This window comes from Haemorhous mexicanus, chromosome 33, assembly GCF_027477595.1.
Source record: "Haemorhous mexicanus isolate bHaeMex1 chromosome 33, bHaeMex1.pri, whole genome shotgun sequence".
Lineage (NCBI taxonomy): Eukaryota > Metazoa > Chordata > Aves > Passeriformes > Fringillidae > Haemorhous > Haemorhous mexicanus.
This window is the reverse complement of record NC_082373.1, coordinates 75,595-100,279: the sequence shown is the minus strand read 5'-3', so window position 1 is coordinate 100,279 and position 24,685 is coordinate 75,595. Positions and strand designations below refer to the sequence as shown.

The following is a 24,685-nucleotide window of genomic DNA, read 5'->3' as shown; positions in this document are numbered from 1 at the left end:
CAGAGACCCTCACAGACTCTTACAGACCCCCCCCAACCCTCACAAAGCCCCCACCTCCTCATAGACCCCCCCCCGGCCTCATAGACCCCCGACCCTCACAGACCTCAGACCCTCAGAGATCCCCCCCGCACCCGAGAGACCCCGGCCCTCACGAAGCCCCCAGACCCCCCTCCCCCCAAGCCTCAGAGACCCCCGGCCCTCAGAGACTCCCCCCGAACTCACAGACCCTCACAGACCCCCCGCACCTGAGAGACCCCCAACCTTCACAGACCCCCCTGACCCTCACAGACCCCAGCCTCTCAAAGACCCCCGACCCCCCCTGACCCTCATAGACTCCCCCGACCCTCACAGACCCCAGCCTCTCAAAGACCCCCGACCCCCCCGACCCTCACAGACTTCCCCCACCCTCACAGACCCCAGCCTCTCAAAGACCCCCGACCCCCCCTGACCCTCACAGACTCCCCCCACCCTCACAGACCCCAGCCTCTCAAAGACCCCCGACCCCTCCCGACTCTCACAGACCCCAGCCCCTCACAGACCCCCCCCCCGCCCTGTCCAGCCCCCCCGGGCTGTCCCCCTCCTCCAGCCCCCCCAAATCACACACAGCGCCTGAACTGCGACCCTCGGCACCATTTAATCCCCTGTAAGGGACCCCGGTCCGGGCCTGCCCCGCTCCGCCGGGGCTCCTGCTCCGTCCCGTGGGGTGAGGGACCCCGGCCCGGGCCTGCCCTGTTCCGCCGCTCCGTCCCGCGGGGTCACGGCGTAGATCTCGATGTCCCGCTCGGGCTCCCGCCGCAGCAGCCGCACCGCGAAGAACGGCGGCAGCAGCTGTCGGAAGAACCGGGCGGCGCCGGCCTCGCCGCCGCGCAGGCGGGCGCTGAGCAGCGCCTGGGCCGGCGGCACCAGCAGGTGCCGGAGGGTGCCCAGCAGCGGGGCGAAGGCGCGGGGGTCGTACACGATGTCGGAGCCCAGGATGAGGTGGAATTTGGGCGGGAAGCGGCGCTGGTCGCGGCCCCAGCGCAGCGCCCGCACCCGCGGCCCCGCCGCGCCCCCCGGGAAGTTGAGCCGCGCGTTCTCCCGCAGCTGCGGCAGCGCCGGCGGCCGGTCCGTGAGCGTCACCTCGGCCCCTGCAGGGCAGCGCGACCGTCAGCGGGGAGCAGACCCCCGGTAACCCACCCAGAGCATAGTTAACCGCGGGTCAGCGTGTGAGTCAGTCCCTGGGACCCCCACCCCAAAATCCCAGTAAATCTCCCCCCATCCCATAAAACCCCAAGCCATAGTGAGGAACACGCCCTTGGACCCCCACCCCAAAATCAGAGTAAAACCCCTGAGCCACAGTGAGGAACATCCCCTTGGAATCCCACTCCAAAATCCCAGTAAAATCCCCTGAGCCAGAGTGAGGAACACCCCCCCCCGCCGGAGCCCCACCCCAAAATCCCAGTAAATCTCCCCCATCCCATAAAACCCCAAGCCAGAGTGAGGAACACCCCCTTGGAACCCCACCCCAAAATCCCAGTAAACCCCTGAGCCAGACTGAGGACTGCCCCATCCCAAAATCCCAACAAACCCCCCCCATATACCGGAAAACCCCGAGACAGAGAGGAACTCCCCCTGGGACTCCCATCCCAAAATCCCAGTAAATCCCCCCACATCCCATAAAACCCCGAGCCACAGTGAGGAACATTCCCACTGGATCTCCCCAACCCTCCCCCAACCCCAATAAACCCCGAGCCCAAAGTGGGGGGGGTAACTAGCCGTGCCCCGCCCAGATCCCAATAAACTCCAGGGGTGCTCACACCAGTTTCCAGTTCTGTACTGGGCAGGGGAACGGGGATCCCACCCACGGGTGTACCCCGGGCCCGACAGGTGTCCCCACCCTTTCCACAGGTCACCCCCCATCCAGGGGTCCCCACCCTTTCCACAGGTGTCTCCCCACCCCAGGTGCCCCCCCGTACCCAGCATGGCAGCGAAAATGCCCACGATGCCGGTCCCGGCCCCCAGCTCCAGCACCCGCCGCCCCGCCAGCTCCAGGTTCTGCTCGCCGAGGAACCGGCACAGGGACAGGGCCTGGGAGGGCACAGAGGGGACACTGGGGGTGGGGGGACCCAGCCCATGGGAGACCCCCCCCCCAACCCCAAAGCCCCCCCACCGCTTCTTCTTGTGCCCCCAGGCTCCCGCCCCCGGTCCTCCCACGGCCACCGCGGTGCCCCCCGAGTGGCCACCAAACCCCGGGATGCCCAGGACACCTCACCCCCGGCAGCTCCTCAGGGTGCCCATTCCCGGTGCCCCCTCGGGTGTTCCCCGTTCTCTCGAGGTTCCCCGCATGACTCGGTAGCCCCCTCCCCAATCACGCATCGCTCTCGGTGCCCACTGCGATGTAACCCCCCGGTACCGCCGTCCTCTCGGGGTCCCCCACCGCCCATCCCTCCTGCCACCCCCAGGATGTCGCGTGTGTCCCCCCCAGGATCCCCCCCCCACCCCATCACTCCCAGTACGCTCGGGATGTCACCTCCCCCCTCCCGGTGTCCCCGACATCCCCGCACCTTCGGGATCCCCCGGCTTTCCACATCACCCGCTGTCCCCCGGGATGTCACCCACAGCCCCGGTGAGCCCGGGATTTCCCCCGCGCCCCCCGGTGCCGCTCACCGCCTCCCAGACGGCCCCGGCGGGCCCGAGCCGCGGCCCGTGGTGCTCCGCGATGTGCAGGACGCGCCCGCACAGCCGGAACCGGCGCCGCTCCGGGAAGAACTCGGCGAAGAGCGCGGGGTCGCGGGGGAACACGGCCCGCAGCGCCGCTTCTGCTTCTTCTCCTTGCTCCTCTTCCTCTTCCTCTTCCTCTTCCTCTTCCTCTTCCTTTTCCTCTTCCTCTTCCCCTTCCCCTTCCCCGTTCTCTTCCTCCTCCTCCCGCCCCCCCTCGGTCCCCACGTGGCACCCGGGCGCCGCCATCGCGGAAGGGGCGGGGCCAGGTCGAGCCCCCCGAACCGGGTTGGTCGATCCCGGCTAAGCCACGCCCCTCCACAGGTGATAGGGCTCCGCCCACGGAGCGCGCTCTGTCCCGGCCCGCGGTCCCGGGGAGGTTCAGTGTCCCCAGTGTCCCCTTCCCCCGATATCCCCGGATGTCCCCCGGTGCTCCCCGGTGTTCCCCAATGTCCCCCGGTGTCCCTCCAAGTCTCCCAATGTCCCCTTCCTCACCCCAGTGTCCCCGGGTGCTCCCCGATGTCCCTCAATGTCCCCCAATATCCCCCGATGTCCCTCAATGTCCCCCGGTGTCCCTCAATGTCCCCTGTCCCAGTGCCACCAGTGCCACCGGTATCACCACAGCCCTGGGGCCCTGAATGTCCCTGATGTCTCTGATGCCAGTGTCCTTGGTTCCTGCTGTCCATGTCCCTGTCACACCCGTGTCCCTGTCACACCTGTGTCCCCAATCCCCGTGTCCCTGTCACACTGTGTCTGTCAGGTCGGCAGTCTGTCTCTGCCCAGACACGCGTAGGATGGTTCTGGGGCAGCCCGCGCTTCAAAGGACGAATCTGGACTCTCTGATTTTTCAGTCTTCAGATTTGTTTATTATTTCTTATCTACGGAGTTTTCTCTCTGCCCAGCCGGGGTCTGACCAGCAGGGCAGCCAAAGGCACTCTGACTGCCCACGGGGCGGCCGTGTCTTTTTGTAGTAAAAACTACGTATAACATATTTACCTTTTGTTCCCAATACCTTTCACCCATGTTAGCAAGTGCACCTTCACCATGAACCAATCCACAAGTGCCAGCATCACACAGAAGATGGATGACAAGAAGAAGAAAGAAGAACCACGAGGCAGGCCCTGATCCCTCCATCTTGTCTCCATGACCCCCCTGTACCAAAACCCTAAAACCTATATTTCACCCTGTAAATATATCATTCCTGCACCATTCAAACCCGAGTGACTCCCATGTCCTCATACACAGGTGGCACATCCCTAGAAGGGTCAAAGTCGAGCCACCAGGCACTTTTGGCAACATTCCAGGACCTCCGAGCCCCCCAGGGGTTCTCTCGGTGACTCTGGACATCTGGAGTGATGTGCTGAGTTCCCACATCTCCCCCTTCTGTTTGCACAAAAAGCACCTGTCTTACAACTTGACTCATGGCACGCCGTACACATAAAAAGATGCATGGTACAAAAAGCATGAGGACTCTGAGAACTATTAAAACATCAAACCCTATTCTTAAAAGCTCTCTCCATAAAGGAGAAAGGTCAAAACACTTCACCAAGTCATCTTTCCAAGACCCAGTGATTTCGCCAAGTTTCTCTATACTGTCTTCTATCTTTTGGATATTTTCGTGAATTGACCTTGAATGGTCAGAGAGATTCATGCACCAAATTCCCTCAAACTCTTCACATCCATGTCCCTGAGCGAGCACCAGAAAATCGACCGCCGCTCTGTTCTGAAGAGTTGCCTGTCTTACACTGTCCATGTCTTTCAGCATGTCACTCAGTGCAAGAGAGACCGATTGAGCATGTTTGCTCAACCAACAACCCATGTGGTGCAGTTGAGTCAAGGCCACCCCCGACGCCGTCTGAGGTGAGAAGATTGCTGTCGCAATTCTCCTTGCCTTGTCCCAAGTGTACACTTTGTCATCACAATCTGCACCATAGTGTTGTAAAGATCTTTTTTCTTTTTGTTTTTGCTCTCTCAGCAATTTCGAATCTGGTGACAGCATTGAAATCTTTCTGATGATGCATGGACCTCCCTTGACATTTGGAGGAACACTGTGCCAAATTCTGTCCCCGCAAATCAAGAAAAATCCTCTTGGCAACTGCGCTGGAACCTGGAGTGACCCTCTGGTTGTCGTCGTGGTGTTCTTGCACCAAGCCGATGCATTTTTATAAAATTCATGATTTGGAGTGACATCGGTGGTTTTGTTTGTTTTTGCCACATCTGGAATTTCAAACTGCATGCATAGCTCCATTGCCATGGATCTGAAAATTTCCAATTCCTGAGGTTCAGGAGAAGCCACAGGAAGGAGATGCATCCAAGCACACCACTCCTTCACAGGATCTTTAACAACCTGAGAGATTTCAGCTGGAGGGTGTCCTGGACTCGGCCACTCGCCCACCAGCAACCCACCCGTGCATGCAGAGAATGGTCTCCCTGGTCTGGAGTGCATCAGGCAGAGACTGTCTAAGTTCGCTGCCTGGGCTAAAGCTTCCCAAACATTTTTCTTTGGTGGATCAACAGGTAAATTTGTCTTGCTGTTTAGAGCAACAGACAATGAAATGAAACACATGAGCATTGTGAAGCTCATGACTTCACCTTTGTGAAAAAACATTGCCATCTTTTCACTCAAAACCCCAAAGGAAAACCCCCAAAGTCCTTATTCTTTTGTTTCTCCCAAGTCATTGCTTGCAGTTTGAGCCTCCTCTTCTGTCTGAGTGCTCGTCTCTCTGTTTCTGGGATCAGTGCTCTCTTGTTCTTGTGTCCGAAATGGTTTCACGTGCCACGCTGACACCCACTTCAGACCTCACCCTGTGGAAACACAAGCGAAACCCTTGCCCCAAGTGATTAGTCTGAAAGGACCCTCTATTTGTCCTGACTCTGGGTTTCTGATCCAAACCAAAGGATTCTCCCTTAGTTTTGCCTGAGAGCTGTTTGAAAAATGTCTCAAGATTGGTGGATTGGGCTCTGAAGATGAACTGTTGAGAAAGTTCAACACGTACAACGCTTTGTTTAATTTCATGTGAGGCGTCGCCTCTGGCTCCCCCCTTTTCAGTCTATCCAAAAGGGATTTCAGGGTGTGATGTGTTCTTTCAATGATTGCTTGACCTGTGGATGAATGTGGAATGCCAAATTTCCATTTCCCGGATACGGTAAAGGATTCCCTTCCGCGTCCGTCTGAGAATAACATTCCCTCACAGAGTGCCTTCCCCTTCCGCACCGTGTGCAGAGCAGTTTTTGTGGTGTTGGTGCCTGCACTTGTGCATGCGCCTGTGGACAATTCTTCTTCATGTGTCCAAATGCCTCACACTTGTAGCATTGTCCTCCTGGTGGATTGTTCTTCTTCTGGACGGTTGCAAGAATTTTGTCTATTATTTCATTTCGCTGTTGAAGCATTTTCTCCAGCACCTCTTCTTCCAAATGTTTTTCCAAGTGTTCTTTCATCTGTTCTTCCCATTCTCCTCTCAGCTCGTCCCTCACGATCGATGCAACGTGCTGAGGTGTTCCCACCTTGCTGCATGCCTCCACCATCTCTGCCAAGGATGGCCGTCCTGGCATTGCGGTGATGACCCGTTGGCAATCCGGGTTGGCATTGTGGAAGGCTAGACTTTCCATGAGAGGTTTCTTCGCGTCCTCGATTGTCACCTGCCGATCCACAGCTTGCGAGAGTCGATCTCTGAATGTTGAAAATGGTTCTGTGGGACCTTGCCTGATGGATGAGAATGGAACGTCTGGAACTGTTGGAGCAATCCGCATGATCGCTCTTCACGCCGCTTCCTTGACGTCATTCAGCACCCACCTCAGAAGTCGCACTGCTTGCTCTGCTGGATTGTCATCTGGAGGATCCCCTGCCATCTGTGCCACGGTGAGGTTCGCGTTTGGCCCACCTTGATAGCTGTTCCTCAACTCTGTGAGATACCTTTGCCATCTTCTGTCCCAGATGAGATTCTCTGTGTCTGTGAGGATCGTTGACACAAGGCTTCGAATGTCCTATGGTGTGAGGTCATACACGATAAATGTCTCCCTCAGGAGTTGTTTGAAATATTGTGAATTCAGCCCATTATTCTGAATGGCCTTTGCTAAGTCTTTGACTACGTCGTGACCCATCTTTTCCCACCTTGGCTTCTGGCCCTGTGCATCATACATCACTGGCATTGTCAGATCCCCTGATCCTTGTAGCAGACCCTTCTCTTTGGACAACTCTTTCCTGATGCGTTTCCAATCCGTCGTCTTCACTGGCTGTTGTTCTTCCTCCTCTGGAAACCCCCTTGGCAACTGCATGCACAGCGGAGTCCTGGAGGTCATTGGTGATTCCTTGATCCACGTTCTTTGACTTGAGGTTTTTGGCCTCACTCCCAAATCCGAAAAAGGAATTTGAAATTCTTGCGGCTGTGTCTTCCTTGCTGTATCAAACTAATGTAGAAAGCTCTTTGCTGCTTCTGCTGCCGAAAACATCCATGCCAGAATTCCCTTCGATGCTGTAATTTGTATCATGTTTTCTCCTTGTAGTTGTGCTTCATGTGATGTGTCTTCAAATTCATGTGATTCCGAAGTCGACGGATAATCCATTTTTTGTGTTGTTGTTTTCTTTGATGTGGTTTTCTTTTTATATGCTGTTGGAAAAAACTGCTGCATTGTTGCAGTCTCGCCACGAGACGGCGCTGTGGCTCTGCCGACCAGGTCTGAGCTGTCCTGCACTGCGGTCATCCCCCCACAAGGTGGCGCTGTCATCTGCCTGGGCGACCGTGATGACGTCACGAACCCGATCGGCTCCTCAGCCGCTCTGGCTGAACGCAGCGTTTGTGATTGTTGGAACCGAGTTCGCACGGGTTTTGACTGAGCTAACAATGGAGGCTGAATACGTGAACGCCTCTCTGGGATGGGAGAGGTTTGAACCACAGGGATTGGGACCGAGGGGGCCGGAACCGGAGAGGGGGTGGAGCCCCGGGATGTGGAACCCCGAGCACGGCCCCTCCTCGCCCGAGCCGTCACAGGGGATCGGACCCGTCCCCGACCGCGCTCCGTCCGCACTTTCCGCGGATGCGCATCCTCGGGAATGCCCCCTGTCTCCCCTAGACTGACGTCACTGTCTCCGTCCCGCTCCGCCTCTGATGTCTCCTCCCCTATGTCTGTCCCTGACTCCCTCTCCTCCTCCTCCTCTGACGCTGTATCCACACTCCCTATCCGTGCGTGCAGCCCTCGGCCCGCCTGTGCCTGCATGCGCTGCGCGATACGAACAGATCGCCACGCCCCGACTTCCGGGTCCTGCGTCATCAGCGCGCGTCCCCTGCGTCTGCCTACGGGTGCCGCTTAGAGCCCTGCAGCTGCTCCGAGCTTACCGGCCGCGTCTGAGGTGGACGCTGTGATCTGAGAGCCCTTCCCGGAGGTCCCGCGGGTCCCGCCCTCCGCGCGCGTCTCTGGCACCGCGCCAACCGAGATTGCCGCCGCCCCCGGTGTCGCGTTCGCAATATCCGCACCAGAACTCGCGTCCCCCACCGCCTCCGCGCTCCCCCCGCCGGCCAGGACCGCCGCGCAGCCAGCCCGCCGCGAGAAAGCGTTTTCCCCCTCCTCTCTGATTTCTTTTTGATCCCTCTTTCCGACCCCGCCGCTTTTCCCGTCCCGTCTCCCTCTGGCTTTTGCGGACCGGGAGGGACCGCCCCTACGGGACGTCCTGACTCCTCAGTCTCGCTGGGAGAAAACCTTAATTCGGCTGGGACTGGGATCGTATTTGTGTCTGAGTCGGAGCCCGAACTCCCTGCAGTTTTTGGGGTTTCAGGGCGTTTTGGAGTGCTCTTGGATTTTCGGCGTGGTAGGGCTGGAGGCAGTGACGCTCCTCCCTGCTCCCCTTCCTCGGGAGCTGTCTCCCCCGGGCCAGTTGGGACTAGAGCCAATCTCTGCTCCGAGCCTTGCTCTCCTCCCCCCTCTCCTGTGGGATTTGTAGCAAGTAATTGCCCGGCTAACCTCCGAGATTTAGCCCAGATAGCCTCTAACGTGGTCCTTGCCGGAGACAGCAATTTCAAGGCCGTCTCATCCTTTTTTGTAGCTAGGAGATATATATGTCTATTAACTTCCTGCCAGAAACCCACTTCAAACAACACACAGGTCTTTGAATGTGGATAATTAAATCTCACCCACAACAATAAATCCTTGAGCTGTTTCTTAGAAATCCCCTCTGTGTGCGCCTCTGCCACGCCTTGTAAGGCAGAGGCGCAATTGTAAGGCAATCTCTAATTGCTCCTGTGAGCATGTGTTCCCCATGTTCTTAATTTTTGACATTCTCACCGAATTCGTGTCATCAGGGCAGTCCGAAGGCTCCCGGTCTCTGTCCAGCTGGTCACAGGAGATGGATTCAGGGGCGCCTTTCTGGTCTGGGCTGTTCTGGTAGAGCCTCCTCGGCAGAAGTGGAGTGCGATGTTCTCAATGGCTCCTGCTGCTTCAGATCCTTCTGGCTGCCTTCCCAAGGAGTTATCAGTGCGCTCCTGGGAACCCGTCCAGCTCCGGGAGCTGCCCGCTTGGGCACAGCCCGCCCTGGACCGGCAGGGGTTGGGTCGGCAGTCTGTCTCTGCCCAGACACGCGTAGGATGGTTCTGGGGCAGCCCGCGCTTCAAAGGACGAATCTGGACTCTCTGATTTTTCAGTCTTCAGATTTGTTTATTATTTCTTATCTACAGAGTTTTCTCTCTGCCCAGCCGGGGTCTGACCAGCAGGGCAGCCAAAGGCACTCTGACTGCCCACAGGGCGGCCGTGTCTTTTTGTAGTAAAAACTACGTATAACATATTTACCTTTTGTTCCCAATGCCTTTCACCCGTGTTAGCAAGTGCACCTTCACCATGAACCAATCCACAAGTGCCAGCATCACACAGAAGATGGATGACAAGAAGAAGAAAGAAGAACCACGAGGCAGGCCCTGATCCCTCCATCTTGTCTCCATGACCCCCCTGTACCAAAACCCTAAAACCTATATTTCACCCTGTAAATATATCATTCCTGCACCATTCAAACCCGAGTGACTCCCATGTCCTCATACACAGGTGGCACATCCCTAGAAGTGTCAAAGTCGAGCCACCAGGCACTTTTGGCAACATTCCAGGACCTCCGAGCCCCCCAGGGGTTCTCTCGGTGACTCTGGACATCCGGAGTGATGTGCTGAGTTCCCACATGTGTCCCTGCTGTCTGTGTCCCTGCTGCCCACATCCTTGTCACACCCCTGTCCCTGTCCCACCCGTGTCCCCAGTCCCTGTCACACCCCTGTCCCCGCTGTCCGTGTCCCCAGCCCCGTATCCCTGTTCCCCTGGTGTCCCTGCCCCCGCCATTCCCTCGTCCTCGTATCCCCAGCCCTGGTGGCCTTGCCCATGGTGTACCTGTCCCCATGTCCCCCATCCTGATGTCCCTGGTGCCACCTCCCTGTCCTTGCTGTCCCCGTGTCCCTCACCTGTGTCCCCCTGTCCCAGCTCACCCCTGTCCCTCTGTCCCTGATGGGGCGGGTGACAAGGTGCCAAACGCCCCCCCACCCCGTGCCACCCCTGCCGGTGTCACTCCTCCGATGCCATCTCCCCCTCGTGCCCCTGCAGTGCCACCGCGCGGGTGTCACACACCCAGCCCCGGTGCCACCGGCAGCGGTGTCACGGACCCATTCCCGGTGCCACCGGCAGGGGTGACACAGTCCCGTCTCCGGTGCCACCGCGCGGGTGTCACACACCCGTCCCCGGTGTCTCGGGCTCCCCGGGCTCCCGGTGACCGGGGAGTGAGGGGGTGACCCCGGGGGTAATGAACAACCCGCCCGACCCCCCCCGGTCCCCCCCGTGTCCCCTCCGTGTCCGCCCCGGGACCCCCCGCGCAGCCGCGTCACCGCCTGCGTCACCGGGTTAATGTGGCCCCGGGGGACACCGGGGGGGCAGCGCTGGGGCAGAGCGACCCGGGGGGGTCACAGCGACCGGGAGGGTCACAGGGACCGGGGGCAGTCACAGCGACCGTGGGGGGGTCACAGCGACCGGGGGGGGTCACAGGGACCGGGGGGGGTCACAGGGACCGGGGGGTCACAGGGACCGGGAGGGGGGTCACAGCGCTGGGGGAGGGGTCGGTCCCCCCGTTCCCCCGTTCCCCCGTGCCCCGGTTCGGGACCCCCGCCCGGAGCCGTTCTGGGCAGCCCCGGAGGGACCGGCCGGGACGGGAAGGGACTGGGGGGGACCGGACCGGACGGGAAGGGAAGGGAAGGGCCGGGCGGCTCCGGCCCCACATTGCTCAACGCCCCCCAGCCCCCCCGGGGGTTCCCGGAACGCGCCCCGGCCTGGCCGCAGCCGAATTCCCCAAACGGCCCCGAGCGGGAAGAGCCCGCGGAGGGGGGGACTGAGGGCACTGGGGGGACTGGGGACACTGGGGGGACTGGGGACGCTGGGGGGACTGGGGACACTGGGGGGACTGGGGGCACTGGGAGCACTGGGGGGACTGGGGGAACTCGAGGGACTGGGGGAACTGGGGGGACTGAGGGCACTGGGGGGACTGGGGGCACTGGAAGCACTGGGGGGACTGGGGGCACTGGGAGCACTGGGGGGACTGGGGGAACTCGGGGAACTGGGGGGACGGGGGGACTGGGAGCACTGGGGGGACTGGGAGCGCTGGGGGGACTGGAGGAACTGGGAGCGCTGGGGGGACTGGGGACTGACGGCAGTGGGGGCACTGTGGGGATGCTGGGGGGCACCAGGGGGCACTGAAAGCACTTGAGAGCACTGGAGAGGGCACTAGGGGGCACTGGGACCACTGGGAGGAACTGGGAGCACTGGGGGACTGGGAGCACTTGGGGGGGCACTGGGAGCACTGGGGGACACTGGGCATAGTGGGGGCACTGGGGAGCACTGGGGGAACTGGGGAGGGGCTCTGGCAGCACTAGGGGGGCGCTGGGAGCACTGGGGGGAGCAGTGTGAGCACTGGGGGGGGGCACTGGTAGCGCTGGTTGTACTGGGAGCCCTGGGGAGGGGCACTGGGAGCACTGGTTGTACTGGGAGCCCTGGGGAGGGGCACTGGGAGCGCTGGGGGGGCACTGGGAGCGCTGGTTGTACTGGGAGCCCTGGGGAGGGCACTGGGAGCACTGGGGGGGCACTGGGAGCGCTGGGGGGGCACTGGGAGCGCTGGGGAAGGCACTGGGAGCGCTGGGGGGGCACTGGGAGCGCTGGTTGTACTGGGAACCCTGGGGAGGGCACTGGGAGCGCTGGGGAGGGGCACTGGGAGCGCTGGGGAGGGCACTGGGAGCGCTGGGGGGGCACTGGGAGCGCTGGGGAGGGCACTGGGAGCGCTGGGGGGGCACTGGGAGCGCTGGGGGGGCACTGGGAGCTCTGGGGGGGCACTGGGAGGGCTGGGGGGGCACTGGGAGGGCTGGGGGGGCACTGGGAGCGCTGGGGGGGCACTGGGAGCTCTGGGAGGGCACTGGGAGCGCTGGGGAGGGCACTGGGAGCACTGGGGAGGGCACTGGGAGCACTGGGGAGGGCACTGGGAGCTCTGGGGGGCCGCTGTGAACTCCAGCCAGGGTTTCCTCGCGCTGACAGGTCGCACGTGACGTCACAGCCCCGCGCCGCGCCGTTACGTCACTGCTACGCGCCGCGCGGTGCCGGCATGGCGGCGGCAGCGGAGGAGGAGGAGGCCGCGGTGCCGCCGCAGAAACGCTACTACCGGCAGCGCGCGCACTCGAACCCGCTGGCCGACCACACCCTGTGCTAGTGAGTGCGGGGACCCCCGGGAACCGCCCGGGACTTCCCCCGGAGCCCCCCCCGGTAACAGTCGCGCGGGGTCCCGGGACCGCCCAAGCGTCCGCGGCGGGAACCCCCGGCCCTGAGGGCCCCGGGACCCCCGTGATGGCTCCGTGTGGCACCAAGGGCACCTGGCCGCCCTCTGGAGCAGCCGGGCTGGACTCCCCTCCCCGGTCACACTGCCCGCCCCCCGCCCTTGTGTCCCCCCCGGTGCCCGCTCCGGTTCCCGGGCAGTGACAGTCCCGGTGCCCGCAGCCCGTCCCGCCCTCAGGACATGGACTGGGCTTCGCTGTTCCCGAGTTTTTTCCCGCCCGAAGCCCCGCCCGGGACCCCTCCGGCCCGCGTGGAGTTCGCAGATGTGGGGTGCGGCTACGGGGGGCTGCTGGGTGAGCCCGGGCACCGGGGATGGGCACGGGGGGCACGGGGGGCTGCTGGGTGAGCCCGGGCACCGGGGATGGGCACGGGGGGCTGCTGGGTGAGCCCGGGCACCGGGGATGGGCACGGGGGGCGGCTGGGTGAGCCCAGGCACCGGGGATGGGCACGGGGGGGTTGTGGAGTGGCACTGGGGCACAGGTCCTCTGCAACACCCCTGGGACCCCTCAGGACCTTCGGGACCCCCCTGCCCATCCTGTGGGTTGGGTGAGCCCGGGGGCACCGGGGGCTGGGGCGACACGGGGGTGGGCACGGGGCACAGCCGGCTGCGGGTGGGCACGGGGGGCTGCCGGGTGAGCCCGGGGACACCGGGGGCTGCTGGGGGGGCACGTTGGGCTGCGGATGAGGGGGCCTGGGCAGGGCAGACTGTGCGACCGAGCTCACCCCCGGGGCTCTCTCTCTCTCCCGGGGCTCTCACCGGTTCTCTCTCTCTCTCTCTCTCCCGGTTCTGTGTCTCTCTCCCGGTTCTGTGTCTCTCCCGCCCCCAGTGGCGCTGGCCGAGCGTTTCCCGCGCACGCTGGCGCTGGGTTTGGAGCTGCGGGGGAAGGTGGCCGCGTTCACCCGCGCCAGGATCCGGGCGCTGCGGGCGGCCCAGCCCGGCCGCTTCGGCAACGTGGCCTGCGTCAGGGGCAACGCCATGAAACACCTGCCCCACTTCTTCCTGCGGGGCCAGGTGGGGCCCTGGGAGCCACAAAACCCTCAGCAACCTCCAGATGCTCCTGGGAATCTCTGTGGGCTCTGAACCCCCCAAACCCACAGCACCCTCCCAGCACTTCTGGAAATTTCTGTGTCCTGTGAAACCCCCCCGAGACCCCCCAAACCCTTGGGGCCCTGTGGAACACCTACCCCGCCCCCCCCTTCCCCTGGGACCCCTAAAACGCCTCCAGCACCCCCTGAACCCCCCCTGCCCTCCAGGGACACGCCTCAGCCCCCAGGACCCCTCTGGGGGGGAACTGGGGGGCACGGGGGGTTTGGGGTGACGCTGGGGGTGGCACTGGGGGTTATGGGTGACATTGGGGATTTGGGTGGCACTGGGGGTGGCACTGGAGGTTTGGGGGGGCACTGGGGGGCACTGGGGGTTGTGGGGTGGCACTGGAAGTGGCACTGGGGGGTTTGGACTGGCACTGGGGGGGTTTCAGGGTGACACTGGGGATTTGGGGTGGCACTGAGGGTGGCACTAGGGGTTATGAGGTGGCACTGAGGCACAGGTCCCCCACAACACCCCTGGGCCCCCTGAGCCCCCCAGAACCACCCTGAAACCCCCAGGCCCCCCTCAGACCTCCCCTGCCCAACCCACGGGACCCCCAGCCCCCCATCGCCGTTCCCCTGGCCCGAGCTGCACTCACAGGGGGGTCTGGGGGCTCTGGGGGGCAGTGCCAGGGGGGTGCTGACCCCCCCGTGCCCCCCCAGCTCTCCAAGCTGTTTTTCCTGTTCCCTGACCCCCATTTCAAGCGCACCAAGCACAAGTGGAGAATCATCAGCCCGGCCATGCTGGCCGAGTACGGCTACGTGCTGCGCCCTGGGGTGAGCCCCCCACCCTGAGACCCCCCCGAGACTCCCTGAGTCCCCCAAAAACCCCTGCCCCCCCCCCGAGCCCCCCCAGAACCTCCTGAAACCCCCTGATACCCCCCTGAGCCCCCCAAAACCCCCTGGGCCCCCCTGAGCCCCCCAAAACCCCCTGGGCCCCTCTGAGCCCTCCAACCCTGAGACCCCTCAAAACCCCTGAAACCCCCTGAGCCCCCCAAAACCCCTGAGCCCCCCTGAAACCCACAAAACTTCCTGAGCCCCCCTCAAAACCTCTGAGCCCTCCTGAGCCCCCCTGAAACTCTCTGAGCCCCCCTGGAAATCCCTGAGCCCCCAAAACCCCCTGAGGCCCCCCCAGAACCCCCTGAATTCCCCTAAACTCCCCAAAACTTCCTGAGCTCCCCCAAAGCCCCCAAGCTCCTCTGAGCCCCTCAAACCCCCTGAGCCCCCCTAAAACCCAAGCCCCCCAAGCCCCCTGACCCCCCCAGAGCCCCCTGAAAACCTCCTGAGCCCCCCAAAACCTCCTGAGTTCCTCCTGAAACCCCCTGAAATCCTGAGCCCCCCAAAACCCCTGAGCCCTCCTGAAACCCCCCAAGACTTCTTGAAACCCCCCCAGAACCCCCTGAGCCCCCCCAAACCTCCAGAACCCCCTGAAACCCCCCCAGAACACCCCTGAAACCCCTGAGCCCCCCGAAACCCCCCTGGAGTGTTACTGTGTTTGCAGAGTACACGGTGGTTTTTGGGGTGTCACTGGTTTTTGGGGTGTCACTGGATTTTGGGGTGTCACAGTGATTTTTGGGGTGTCACTCTGGTTTTTGGGGTGTCACTCTGGTTTTTGGGGTGTCACAGTGTTTTTGGGGTGTCACAGTTTTTTTAGGGTGTCACAGTGATTTTGGGGGTGTCACTCTGGTTTTTGGGGTATCACAGTGGTTTTGGGGTGTCACAGTGCTTTTTGGGGTGTCACAATGTTTTTGGGGTGTCACAGTGTTTTTTGGGGCGCAGGGCCTGGTGTACATAGTGGTTTTTGGAGTGTCACTGTGGTTTTTGGGGTGTCACTGTGGTTTTGGGGTGCAGGGCCTGGTGTACACGGTGTTTTTGGGGTGTCACAGTGTTTTTGGGGTGTCACAGTGTTTTAGGGGTGTCACTGTTTTTTGGGGTGTCACAGTGTTTTTTGGGGTGTCACTGTGGTTTTTGGGGCGCAGGGCCTGGTGTACACGGTGACGGACGTGCCTGAGCTGCACCAGTGGATGCTGCAGCATTTTGGGGAGCACCCCCTGTTCGAGCCCCTGCCCCCTGCCCAACTGGTGAGGGCAACTGGGGGGGCTGGGGCAACTGGGAGGCACCGGGGGGCAACTGGGGGTGCCTGGGGCACTGAACTGGGGGAACTGGGAGGAACTGGGGGGAATGGGGGCACTGAACTGGGCAGCACTGGAGAGCACTGGGGGAAATTGGAGGCACTGAACTGGGGGGAACTGGAGGGAACTGGAGGGCACTGGGAGAACTGGGGGCACCTGGGGGGCACTGGGGGAGCTGGGGGGCTCTGGGGGTTTTGGGGTGGCGCTGGGGCACAGCAGGTGCTGACACAGGGGCAGCGTGGGGCTCCCTGGGGAGGTGCCTGGGCTGGCCCTGACGCTGTCCCCTCTGTCCCCGCTCTGTCCTCGCTGTCCCCGCTCTGTCCCCTCTGTCCCCTCTCTGTCCCGCTGTCCCCTCGCTGTACCCGCTCTGTCCCCGCTCTGTCCCGTCTGTCCCCGCTCTGTCCCGGTGTCCCCAGGCCGCGGACCCGCTGCTGCCGCTGCTGCCGGCGGTGACCGAGGAGGGGCAGCGGGCGCGGCGGGCGGGGCGCCCCCCCTGCTCCGCCGTGTTCCGCCGCCGCCCCGACCCCCCCGCGGCGGCACCGTGACCCCCCCGACCCCCGCCCGTTTTGTAATAAAGTCACAAAATGTCCCCAAGGCTGCTCGGGGAGGGGGCGGGGGGGTCCCGGTGCCGGGAACGGCCCCGAACCCCGGGCCTGGCGCCGGTTCCTGCCTCAGTTTCCCCATCGCAGAAAGCCCCGGGGTGGCGGTGCCGCCTCCCTCGCGCACCGGGGGCTTCCCGGAGGCTTCCCGGTGCTGCCGGGCGGGAATTCCCGGGAATCCGGGACTGGGAGGCGGGGGGCAGCCGCCAGTGCCCCACCGGGACCGGACTGGGGCTACTGGTGAGACTGGGGCGGTGTCCCCTCCCCCCGCGAAGACCGGCACCCCCCAAAACACCCCCGGAGGCGCGGCCAGTCTGGGTGCCGGGGGGTCACCGGGGCCGTTTGGGGGTGCCACCGGGGGAATTTTGCAGTTCTGGGGGTGTCCCCGGGGGCTTGAGGTGTCACCGGCGGGAATTTGGGGTGCCGGGGTGTCCCCGGGGCGTTCTGGGGGTGTCACCGCGGGGTTCTGGGGGTGTCACAGGGGAATTTGGGGGTTCTGGAGGTGTTCCCCGGGGGTTTGGGGTCCTGGGGGTGTCACCGGGAGGGATTTGGGATTTGGGGGATGTCCCCGGGGAGTTTGGGCTGCCGGGGGTCACCGGGGTTTGGGGGCTCGGGCCCGTGCGCGCCCCCAGTTCTGCCCTCGCGTGTGCGCGCCTTGGGGGCGGGGCCATGGGAGCCGCCCCCACCGCGCGCCGATTGGTCCGAAGGCCCCGATATGCAAATCAGTCAGCTGGAGGGCGGGGCTTAGCGCTTTGGGGCGGAGCGTGTATCCCACTTTGGTATTACGGGGCGTGGTTAATGCTCGGGGGGCGTGGCTCCCGCCGAGGGGGCGGGGCCTGCCCGGTTGCACGTGGGCGCTATAAAGCCCCGGCCCGGGGCCCCCCCGCAGTCGAGACTCGGCCCCGCGCCCCCCCCCCCGACCCCTCCCGAGTCCCGCTGTGTTCCCCCGAGCCCCGCCGGGTCCCCCCGAGCCCCTTCGGGTCCAGCAGCTCCCTCCCGCCTCCCCCGGTGTCACCGGTGCCCTTCCCGCGTGCCCCCCGGTGCCCCCCGAGCCACGGTGCCTCGCCATGTCCCCCGGCCTGCGCCTGCCCGCCCGGGCCGCGCTCCTGTCCCGCTCCCCGCCCGAGCTGGGGCTCCCCCGGGCTCCCCCCGTCCCCCCCCGCCGCCTCCCCACCGCCCCGGGGCCCCCCGGAGCCCTCCCGGCCCCGAGGCCTGGCCGAGATGCCGGGGCCGAGCTCCGCCGCCTTCATCTTCGAGCTGCTGTGCCGGGGCGGGGTGCGGAGGCTGCACGAGATGCAGGTAAATGGGGCTGGGGGCTCCGTCAGTGGGGCTGGGGGCTCCGCGCCCCCCGGGTCTCTGAGCCGGGGCTCGGAGGAGGCGGGGGGCCCTATTGCCGCTGCTGCGGAGCCGGGGGGGCCCCGCTCCCCCTGTCCTGGTGCTGGAGGAGATGGGGGGACCCAGCGGGACCCGGGGACACCAGCTTGGTGTCACCGTCTGGCCGGAGGGACCTCAGTGCCACCACCGCGAGTCTCGGCGGGGACGGGAGGGACCGCGGTCCTCCCCCCCGGGGGGACACGGATGTCTGTCCCCGGGGCTGGGTGCGGTCGGGACACCCCGAGCTGCCCCCGGGGCTTGCGGGGGTGGCGCGGGACCGGGGGGGAGGGTCACCCCGAGGGGCACAGAGGAACAGGGACAGGGCCACCCCCCGGTGGGCAGTGGCACCAAGGCCAGGTCACCCCCGGGGGGCTCGCGGCAGGTCCGGGAGCGTAGGGACGCCAGGACCTCCCCCTGTCCTTCCCCTCGTCCCTCGGCGGCAGTCCCGGGCACTGCCCGCTCCCGGTGTGCCTCCCGGTGTCCCCCGGTGTGACCCTCTGTGTGACCCCCGGTGACACCGATCCCCCCTTACCGGTTCGTGCCCGGTCCTGGTCCATACCCGGTCTCAGTTCGGGCCGGTGTGACCCCTCTATGTCCCCCCTCCAGTTCATGCCTGGTCCCGGTTCGGGTCGGTCCCAGTTCGGCCCGGTGTGACCCCCCCCACCATGTCCCATGGCCGGTCCCGGTTCGGCCCGGTGTGACCCCCCCCCCCCCTCCATGTCCCATGGCCGGTCCCGGTTCGGCCCGGTGTGACGCCCCCGTGTCCCCGCAGGTGCACGGCCTGTCCCGGTTCGGCCCGGTGTGGCGGGCCCGGTTCGGCCCGGTGCTCACGGTGCACGTGGCCGAGCCCTCTCTCGTGGCCCAGGTGCTGCGGCAGGAGGGCCCCGAGCCCCGGCGCGCCCTCAGCTGCCCCTGGAAGCAGCACCGGGAGCTGCGGGGGGCACCGGGGGGGCTCCTGACCCTGTGAGTGCCGGGGGGGCTTTGGGCTGGGGAGGGGGGAGGGGGCTGCCTGTGGGATTTGGGGGGGGTCGCCCAGGGTCCCCCCGGGCTCCCCGTGGGCTGGGGGTGTCCGTACCCCCCCCCGGGGCTCCCCCCGCGCCCGTTCCGGGAAGGGCCCGTGGGGTGCGGGGGGGGCCCGGGGTGACTCAGGCGTGATTCAGCCCCCCCTCCCCTCCCCTCCCCCCCCCCCGCCCCCCCGGATGTGAGTAACTGCCCGGGGGGGGCCCGGCCCCGCGTGGGCCAGGACAGGGACCCCAAACCCCCCCAGCTGTCCCCAGCACGGGACCCGGTGGCTCTCACAGGTGCCCCGATCACACCTGGGGGGACCCTGGCATTGCCCCGGGCGGGGGGACTGTGTCACCTGTGTGTCACCTGTGTCCCATCCGAGTCCTCTGTGTCCCTCGTGTGCCCCATGTCCCACCCGTGTCCCTGTTCTCTGTCCCTGCCATATTCCTCCCCTGTCCCCATCTGTGTCCCCCATGTCTCCCATGTCCCCATCCCCATCCCCCGTGTCCCTGTCCCCCTCTTCCCGCGTGTTCCCATGTCCCTAAGTCCTCTCCGTGCCCGGTGTCACCTGTGTCCCCATCTCCCAGCCATGTCCCTTGTCCCCCATGTCCTTTGTCCCACATGTCTTCATGTCTCCCATGTCCCCATCCCGTGCTGTGTCCCTTGTCCCTTATATCTCCATCCCGTGCCGTGTCCCTTGTCCCTCATATCCCATCCTCTGCCATGTCCCCCCTGTCCCCCATGTCCCCATCCTGTTCCCCATGTCCCCGTGACGCTGTCCCTGTCCCCTTGTCCCCCTGTCCCCCTCGTGTCCCTTGTCCCTTATATCTCCATCCTGAGCCATGTCCCTTGTCTCCCCATCCCCGCGTCCCCATGACGCTGTCCCTGTCCCCCGTGTCCCAGTGACACTGTCCCCGTGTCCCCGTGACGCTGTCCCTGTCCCCAGGGAGGGCGAGGCGTGGCGGGGGTCCCGGCGGCTGCTGGCGCGGGCTCTGCTCCGCCCGGGGGCTGCCGAGGCCTTCGCGGCCCCGGTGGCGGCGGCGGTGGCCGAGCTGGTGGCGCGGCTGCGGCGGCTGCGGCGGCGCCACCCCCGGGGCCTCGTCCGCGACATCGGCACCGAGTTCAACCGCTTCGGCCTCGAGGGTGAGGGGCACCCCGAAATGGGGATGGGGAACCCCAAAATGGGGATGGGGAACCCTAAAGGGGGATGGGGAACCCTAAAGGGGGATGGGGAACCCTGAAAGGGGTGAGGAACCCCAAAAGGGGGGTGGGGAACCCCAAAAGGGGGATGGGGAACCCCAAAAGGAGACATGGAGAACCCCAAAAGGGGGATGGGGAACCCCAAAGAGAGGAGAACCCCAAAAGGCTTCGGGAACCCTGAAAAGGGTAGGGAACCTTAAAGGGGACATGGGGAACCCTCAAAGGGGTTTGGGCATCCCAAAGGGGATGGGGAACCCCAAAAAGGGGTTTGGGGAGCCCTAAAGGAGCTTTGGGCATCCCAAAATGGGATGGGGAACCCCACATGGGGATGGGGAACCCTAAAGGGGACATGGGGAACCCTCAAGGGGGTTTGGGCATCCCAGAGGGGATGGGGAACCCCAAACAGGGATGGGGAACCCCAAATGGGGAGGAGGAACCCCAAAGGGCTGTGACCCCCACGGGAACCCCCCTGTACCCCCCCGTGGGCACCCCAGGTCTCCTCCCATCCCCAGGGGTCCCCAGGTCCCAGAAGGCTCCAGCGCACTTCTGTCCCTCAGTGTCCCCAGAGACTCTCAGATCGCCCCCTCAGTGTCCCCAGTGTCCCCCATGTCCTCTGTGTCGCCATGTCCCTAGTGTCCTTATGTCCCCATGTCCCAGTGTCCCCAGGGTGCCCCATGGCCCCATCCCCTGTGTCTCTGGGCCTCCCATGTCCCCAGTGTCCCCATGTCCCCATCCCCCTGATGTCCCCATGTCCCCTTGTCCCACAGCCATCTCCTGGGTGCTGTTCTCCTCCCGCCTGGGCTGTCTGGGGGACCCTGGGGGCAGCAGGGACAGAGGGGACACCGAGGCCGTGCTACAGAGCGTGGGGGCGGTGCTGGCGCTGACGCTGGTGACAATGGCACTGCCACGTCCCCTCCTGCGCCTCGTCCCCGCGCCCTGGGACGCCTTCTGCCACGCCTGGGACCAGCTCTTTGCCTTCGGTGAGGGACTGGGGACAGGGGGACACCGTGGTGACCTCACATGGGCACACCAGGACATCTCATGGGGGCATGGGGACAGGGGGACACCGTGGTGACCTCACATGGGGACACCTGGACATCCCATGGGGACATGGGGACAGGGGGACACCATGGTGACCTCACATGGGGACACCTGGACATCTCATGGGGGCATGGGGACAGGGGGACACCGTGGTGACCTCACATGGGGACACCTGGACATCCCATGGGGACATGGGGACAGGGGGACACCATGGTGACCTCACATGGGGACACCTGGACATCTCATGGGGACACGGGGACACCGTGGTGACCTCACTTGGGGACACCAGGACATCTCATGGGGACATGGGGCCATCCCACAGAGACACGGGGACATCATATGGGGACACAGGAACATCCCAGAGGGGTATGGGGATGTCCCACAGCCATGGGGACGTGGGGACATGGGGACACTCCTGCTCACCTTCAGCCAAGGGGACATGGGGCACATGAGGACACAGCGACATGGGGACATCCCATGGGGACACCAGGACATCCCAGAGGGACATGGGGATGTCCCATGGCCATGGGGACATGGGGACACTTCTGCTCACCTTCAGCTGAGGGGACATGGGGACACAGGGGGTCATCCCAGGGCCGTGGTGAGGGGACACAGGGGACACGGGGACATGCAAGGGACACTGAGACATCCCGTGGGGTCACAGGGATGTCCCATGACCGTGACAGTCCCGTGCCATCGTCCCAAGCGACACGCTGATGGCGCGTGGCCGCGGTGACACCAACAGGGACTCGGTGACAACGCGTGGCCACGGTGGCACTGATGGCTGTCGTTGTCCCCAGCCAAGGGACACGTGGACCGGCGCGTGGCTGAGGTGGCAGCGCGGGGGCCGCTGGCTGAGGGGGACACGTGTGTCACCGACCTGCTGGCCCGGGAGCATGTCCCTGTCAGCAGCATCTACGGGAACGTCACCGAGCTGCTGCTGGCCGGGGTGGACACGGTGAGGGGGTGACACCAGCGTGTCCCTGCTGTCACTGTGGGCCCCACTGATGTCACCCTGTGTCCCCAGGTGGCCAGCACGCTGGCCTGGAGCCTGTACGAGCTGGCACGGAACCCGGGGGCGCAGGCGGCCCTGCACCGCCAGCTGGTGGCTGCCACTGCCACCAACGGCATCACCAGCGGTGACAGTGCCACCACTGACTGTGCCACTGCTGCTGCCACCGCCGCCGCGCTGGGACGGCTGCCACTGCTACGTGCGGTGGTGAAGGAGACCCTCAGGTGACAGGGACATGGAGGTGGGAACATGGGGATGGTGATGGGACATGGGGACAATGGGAATGAGGACATGGGGACATGGGAATGGGGACATGGGGACATGAGAGGGATTGGGATATGAGGACAGGAACCCAGAGGGACACAGGGACATGGAGACACAGGGACATGGAGATGGGGACAAAGATGGGACATGGAAAGGATGTGGGACATGGGGACATTGGGATATGGGGACAGGAACAGGACAGGAATGGGGATGGGACAGGATGGATGTGGGGACGAAATGGGGACAGGGATGGGGACAAGGAGGAGGATGAGGGTGGAGACCAGGACAGGGCGGGGATGAGGATGGGACAAGGAAGGGATGAAGACGAGGATGGGGATGAGGATGAAGGTGGGGACAGGACGGGGTCAGGGATGAGGACGGGGACAGGGAGGTGACACCGGCTGTCCCCCCTGCAGGCTGTACCCCGTCATCCCAGCCAACGCCCGCGTCGTCCCTGAGTGCGACATCCACGTCGGCGACTACCTGGTGCCACGCCAGGTGAGCCGGGGACACCCCGCACCCCGGGGCTTCTGGTGTCCCTGGGGTGTCCTGGGGTGTCCCCGGGGTGTCCCTACTGACCCCGTGTCCCCCCAGACCCTCATCACCCTGTGCCATTACGCCACGTCCCGTGACAGCCGCTTCTTCCCCGCGCCCGACGCCTTCCGCCCGGAGCGCTGGCTGCGCCACGGGGACACCACTGGGGACACCGCTGGGGACACCGCTGGGGACACCCCCGGGGACACCCCCGGGGACCCCCCTGGCCCCAGGCACCCCTTTGCCTCTCTGCCCTTTGGCCTCGGCCCGCGCAGCTGCGTCGGGCGCCGCTTGGCCGAGCTGCAGCTGCACATGGCGCTGGCACAGGTGGGTGTCCCGTGTCCTCATGGTGTCCCCTCGGTGTCCCCACGGTGTCACTCACCTGTCCCTGCTCCCCCAGATCCTGCTGCGCTTCGAGGTGCGGCCGGAGCCCGGGGGGGGCCGCGTGCGCCCCATGACCCGAACCCTGCTGGCCCCTGGAGCCCCCATCAGCCTGCGCTTCCTCGAGAGGTGACACCGGGGACATGGGGACACCGGGGACACCAAAGACGCTGGAGACACTGGGACACCGGGGACACCAGGGACAGAGGACACCAGAGACTCTGGAGACACCAGGGACACTGGAGATACATGGGGACACCACAGACCCCAGGGACATAGGGACACCAGGGAGACCTTGACCCGGGTGGTGGCCTTGACACCGCAGTGTCCCCAGTGTCATCATGGCCCTGGACCTCGTGGTGGCCCTGTCCCTGTGGGTGACTCCAGCACTGTGCTGACCCCAGCCCAGAGGTGGCCCTGACCCCTCGGTGACGTTGGCTGTGGTGGCAGCAGCCCCCACCCCATGGTGCTCCTGGCTCCGGCAGTGTCACACGCCCTGTGCTGGCCTTGTCCCCAAGGTGTCCCCAACCCCGTGGGGGGGACTCCCTGCTGGTGGCCTTGTCCCCAAGGTGTCCCCAACCCCATGGGGGTGACTCCTTGCTGGTGGCCTTGTCCCCAAGGTGTCCCCAGCCCTGCGGTGCCTCCCCCGGGGGGTCGGGTTTATTTATTGGCCAATAAAGCGATTTTGGGATTTTGGGGTTTTGCAGCTTCGCTCTCCCCTCCCCCACCCCGTGACTCAGCCCCTCCCCCCGTGTCCCCCCCGGGCTGGGGGGGGGGGACACGCTCCAACCTGCCCAGGTGTGCCCGGGGGTGAAGTGGCAGCGCGGGGGGGGCGGCGGGCACAGCCCCCTCCCCATGGCGGCAGGGCCCTGAGAGGGGGAGGGGCCTGGGGAGGGCTCAGAGGGACCCCCGGGACCCCCGGACACGTCGGGTGGTCGGGGTGGGGGGTGGGGAGTCGGCAGCCCCCGTGGGGTTTAACCCGGTCGGTGCCACCCACGGTGGGGGGGGCAATGTCGCAGGTTGGGGAGGCGCTGACGTCAGCACAGGGGACTCTGGACCCTCGTGGGGACCCTGAGGCAGCCGAGCGTGGTGACTCCCCCTCCCCTCCCCCCCCGGCTCGGGACACCCCTCCCCCAGGTGAGCAAGGGGGAGGGAGGAGGGGGGGGAATCCCTTGGACTGGAGATTGGCACGGTGCTCACCTGGGCACCCTCCCCGAGCTCACATGGGCAGCGCTGAGCTCACCTGGGCACCCCCCCCCCCGAGCTCACCTGGGCACCTCCCCCGAGCTCACCTGGGCAATGCTGAGCTCACCTGGGCAGCGCTGAGCTCACCTGGGCACCTCCCCCGAGCTCACCTGGGCAATGCTGAGCTCACCTGGGTACCCCGAGCTCAGCTGGGCACCCCTGAGCTCACCTGGGCACTGGGGGTCACCGGGGTGGGCACCGAGGAGAGAGGGGCAATTCGGGGGGCTGGGGGTGGCACTGGGGGGGGCATTGGGGGCGCACTGGGATGCCCGGAGCTGGAGAGAGGG

General features: G+C 64.8%; 3 protein-coding genes across 5 annotated transcripts; 2 read left to right on the top strand and 1 right to left on the bottom strand.

Moving 5' to 3' along the window:
* Positions 1 to 615: 615 nt before the first annotated feature.
* On the bottom strand, positions 616 to 2,971 carry EEF1AKMT3 (EEF1A lysine methyltransferase 3). Its single transcript, XM_059871841.1, has 3 exons — positions 2,647 to 2,971; positions 1,956 to 2,067; positions 616 to 1,127 (listed from the first exon to the last, which is right to left on the bottom strand). The coding sequence occupies exons 1-3, from the start codon at positions 2,944 to 2,946 to the stop codon at positions 634 to 636; spliced, it is 906 nt and encodes a 301-aa protein (XP_059727824.1). The 5' UTR covers positions 2,947 to 2,971; the 3' UTR covers positions 616 to 633.
* A 9,212-nt stretch (positions 2,972 to 12,183) lies between these two features.
* On the top strand, positions 12,184 to 16,332 carry METTL1 (methyltransferase 1, tRNA methylguanosine). Of its 2 annotated transcripts, none has more exons than XM_059871911.1 (6): positions 12,184 to 12,402; positions 12,688 to 12,818; positions 13,353 to 13,537; positions 14,317 to 14,388; positions 15,591 to 15,692; positions 16,160 to 16,332. In XM_059871911.1, the coding sequence occupies exons 1-6, from the start codon at positions 12,299 to 12,301 to the stop codon at positions 16,286 to 16,288; spliced, it is 723 nt and encodes a 240-aa protein (XP_059727894.1). In that variant the 5' UTR covers positions 12,184 to 12,298; the 3' UTR covers positions 16,289 to 16,332. The 2 variants fall into 2 exon arrangements, with proteins under 2 accessions (XP_059727894.1, XP_059727893.1); XM_059871910.1 differs by having other exon boundaries at positions 12,190 to 12,402; positions 14,275 to 14,388.
* Positions 16,333 to 17,506: 1,174 nt separating this feature from the next.
* LOC132340812 (25-hydroxyvitamin D-1 alpha hydroxylase, mitochondrial) lies at positions 17,507 to 23,844 on the top strand. 2 transcript variants are annotated; one of them, XR_009490015.1, is made up of 10 exons: positions 17,507 to 17,641; positions 18,489 to 18,679; positions 19,668 to 19,864; positions 20,689 to 20,901; positions 21,763 to 21,920; positions 21,990 to 22,198; positions 22,655 to 22,736; positions 22,833 to 23,099; positions 23,173 to 23,671; positions 23,723 to 23,844. XR_009490015.1 is itself a non-coding variant. In XM_059871933.1 (9 exons), the coding sequence occupies exons 1-9, from the start codon at positions 17,564 to 17,566 to the stop codon at positions 23,284 to 23,286; spliced, it is 1,509 nt and encodes a 502-aa protein (XP_059727916.1). In that variant the 5' UTR covers positions 17,507 to 17,563; the 3' UTR covers positions 23,287 to 23,844. The 2 variants fall into 2 exon arrangements, 1 of the variants encoding a protein (XP_059727916.1); XM_059871933.1 differs by having other exon boundaries at positions 23,173 to 23,844.
* The last annotated feature ends 841 nt before the right edge of the window (positions 23,845 to 24,685 follow it).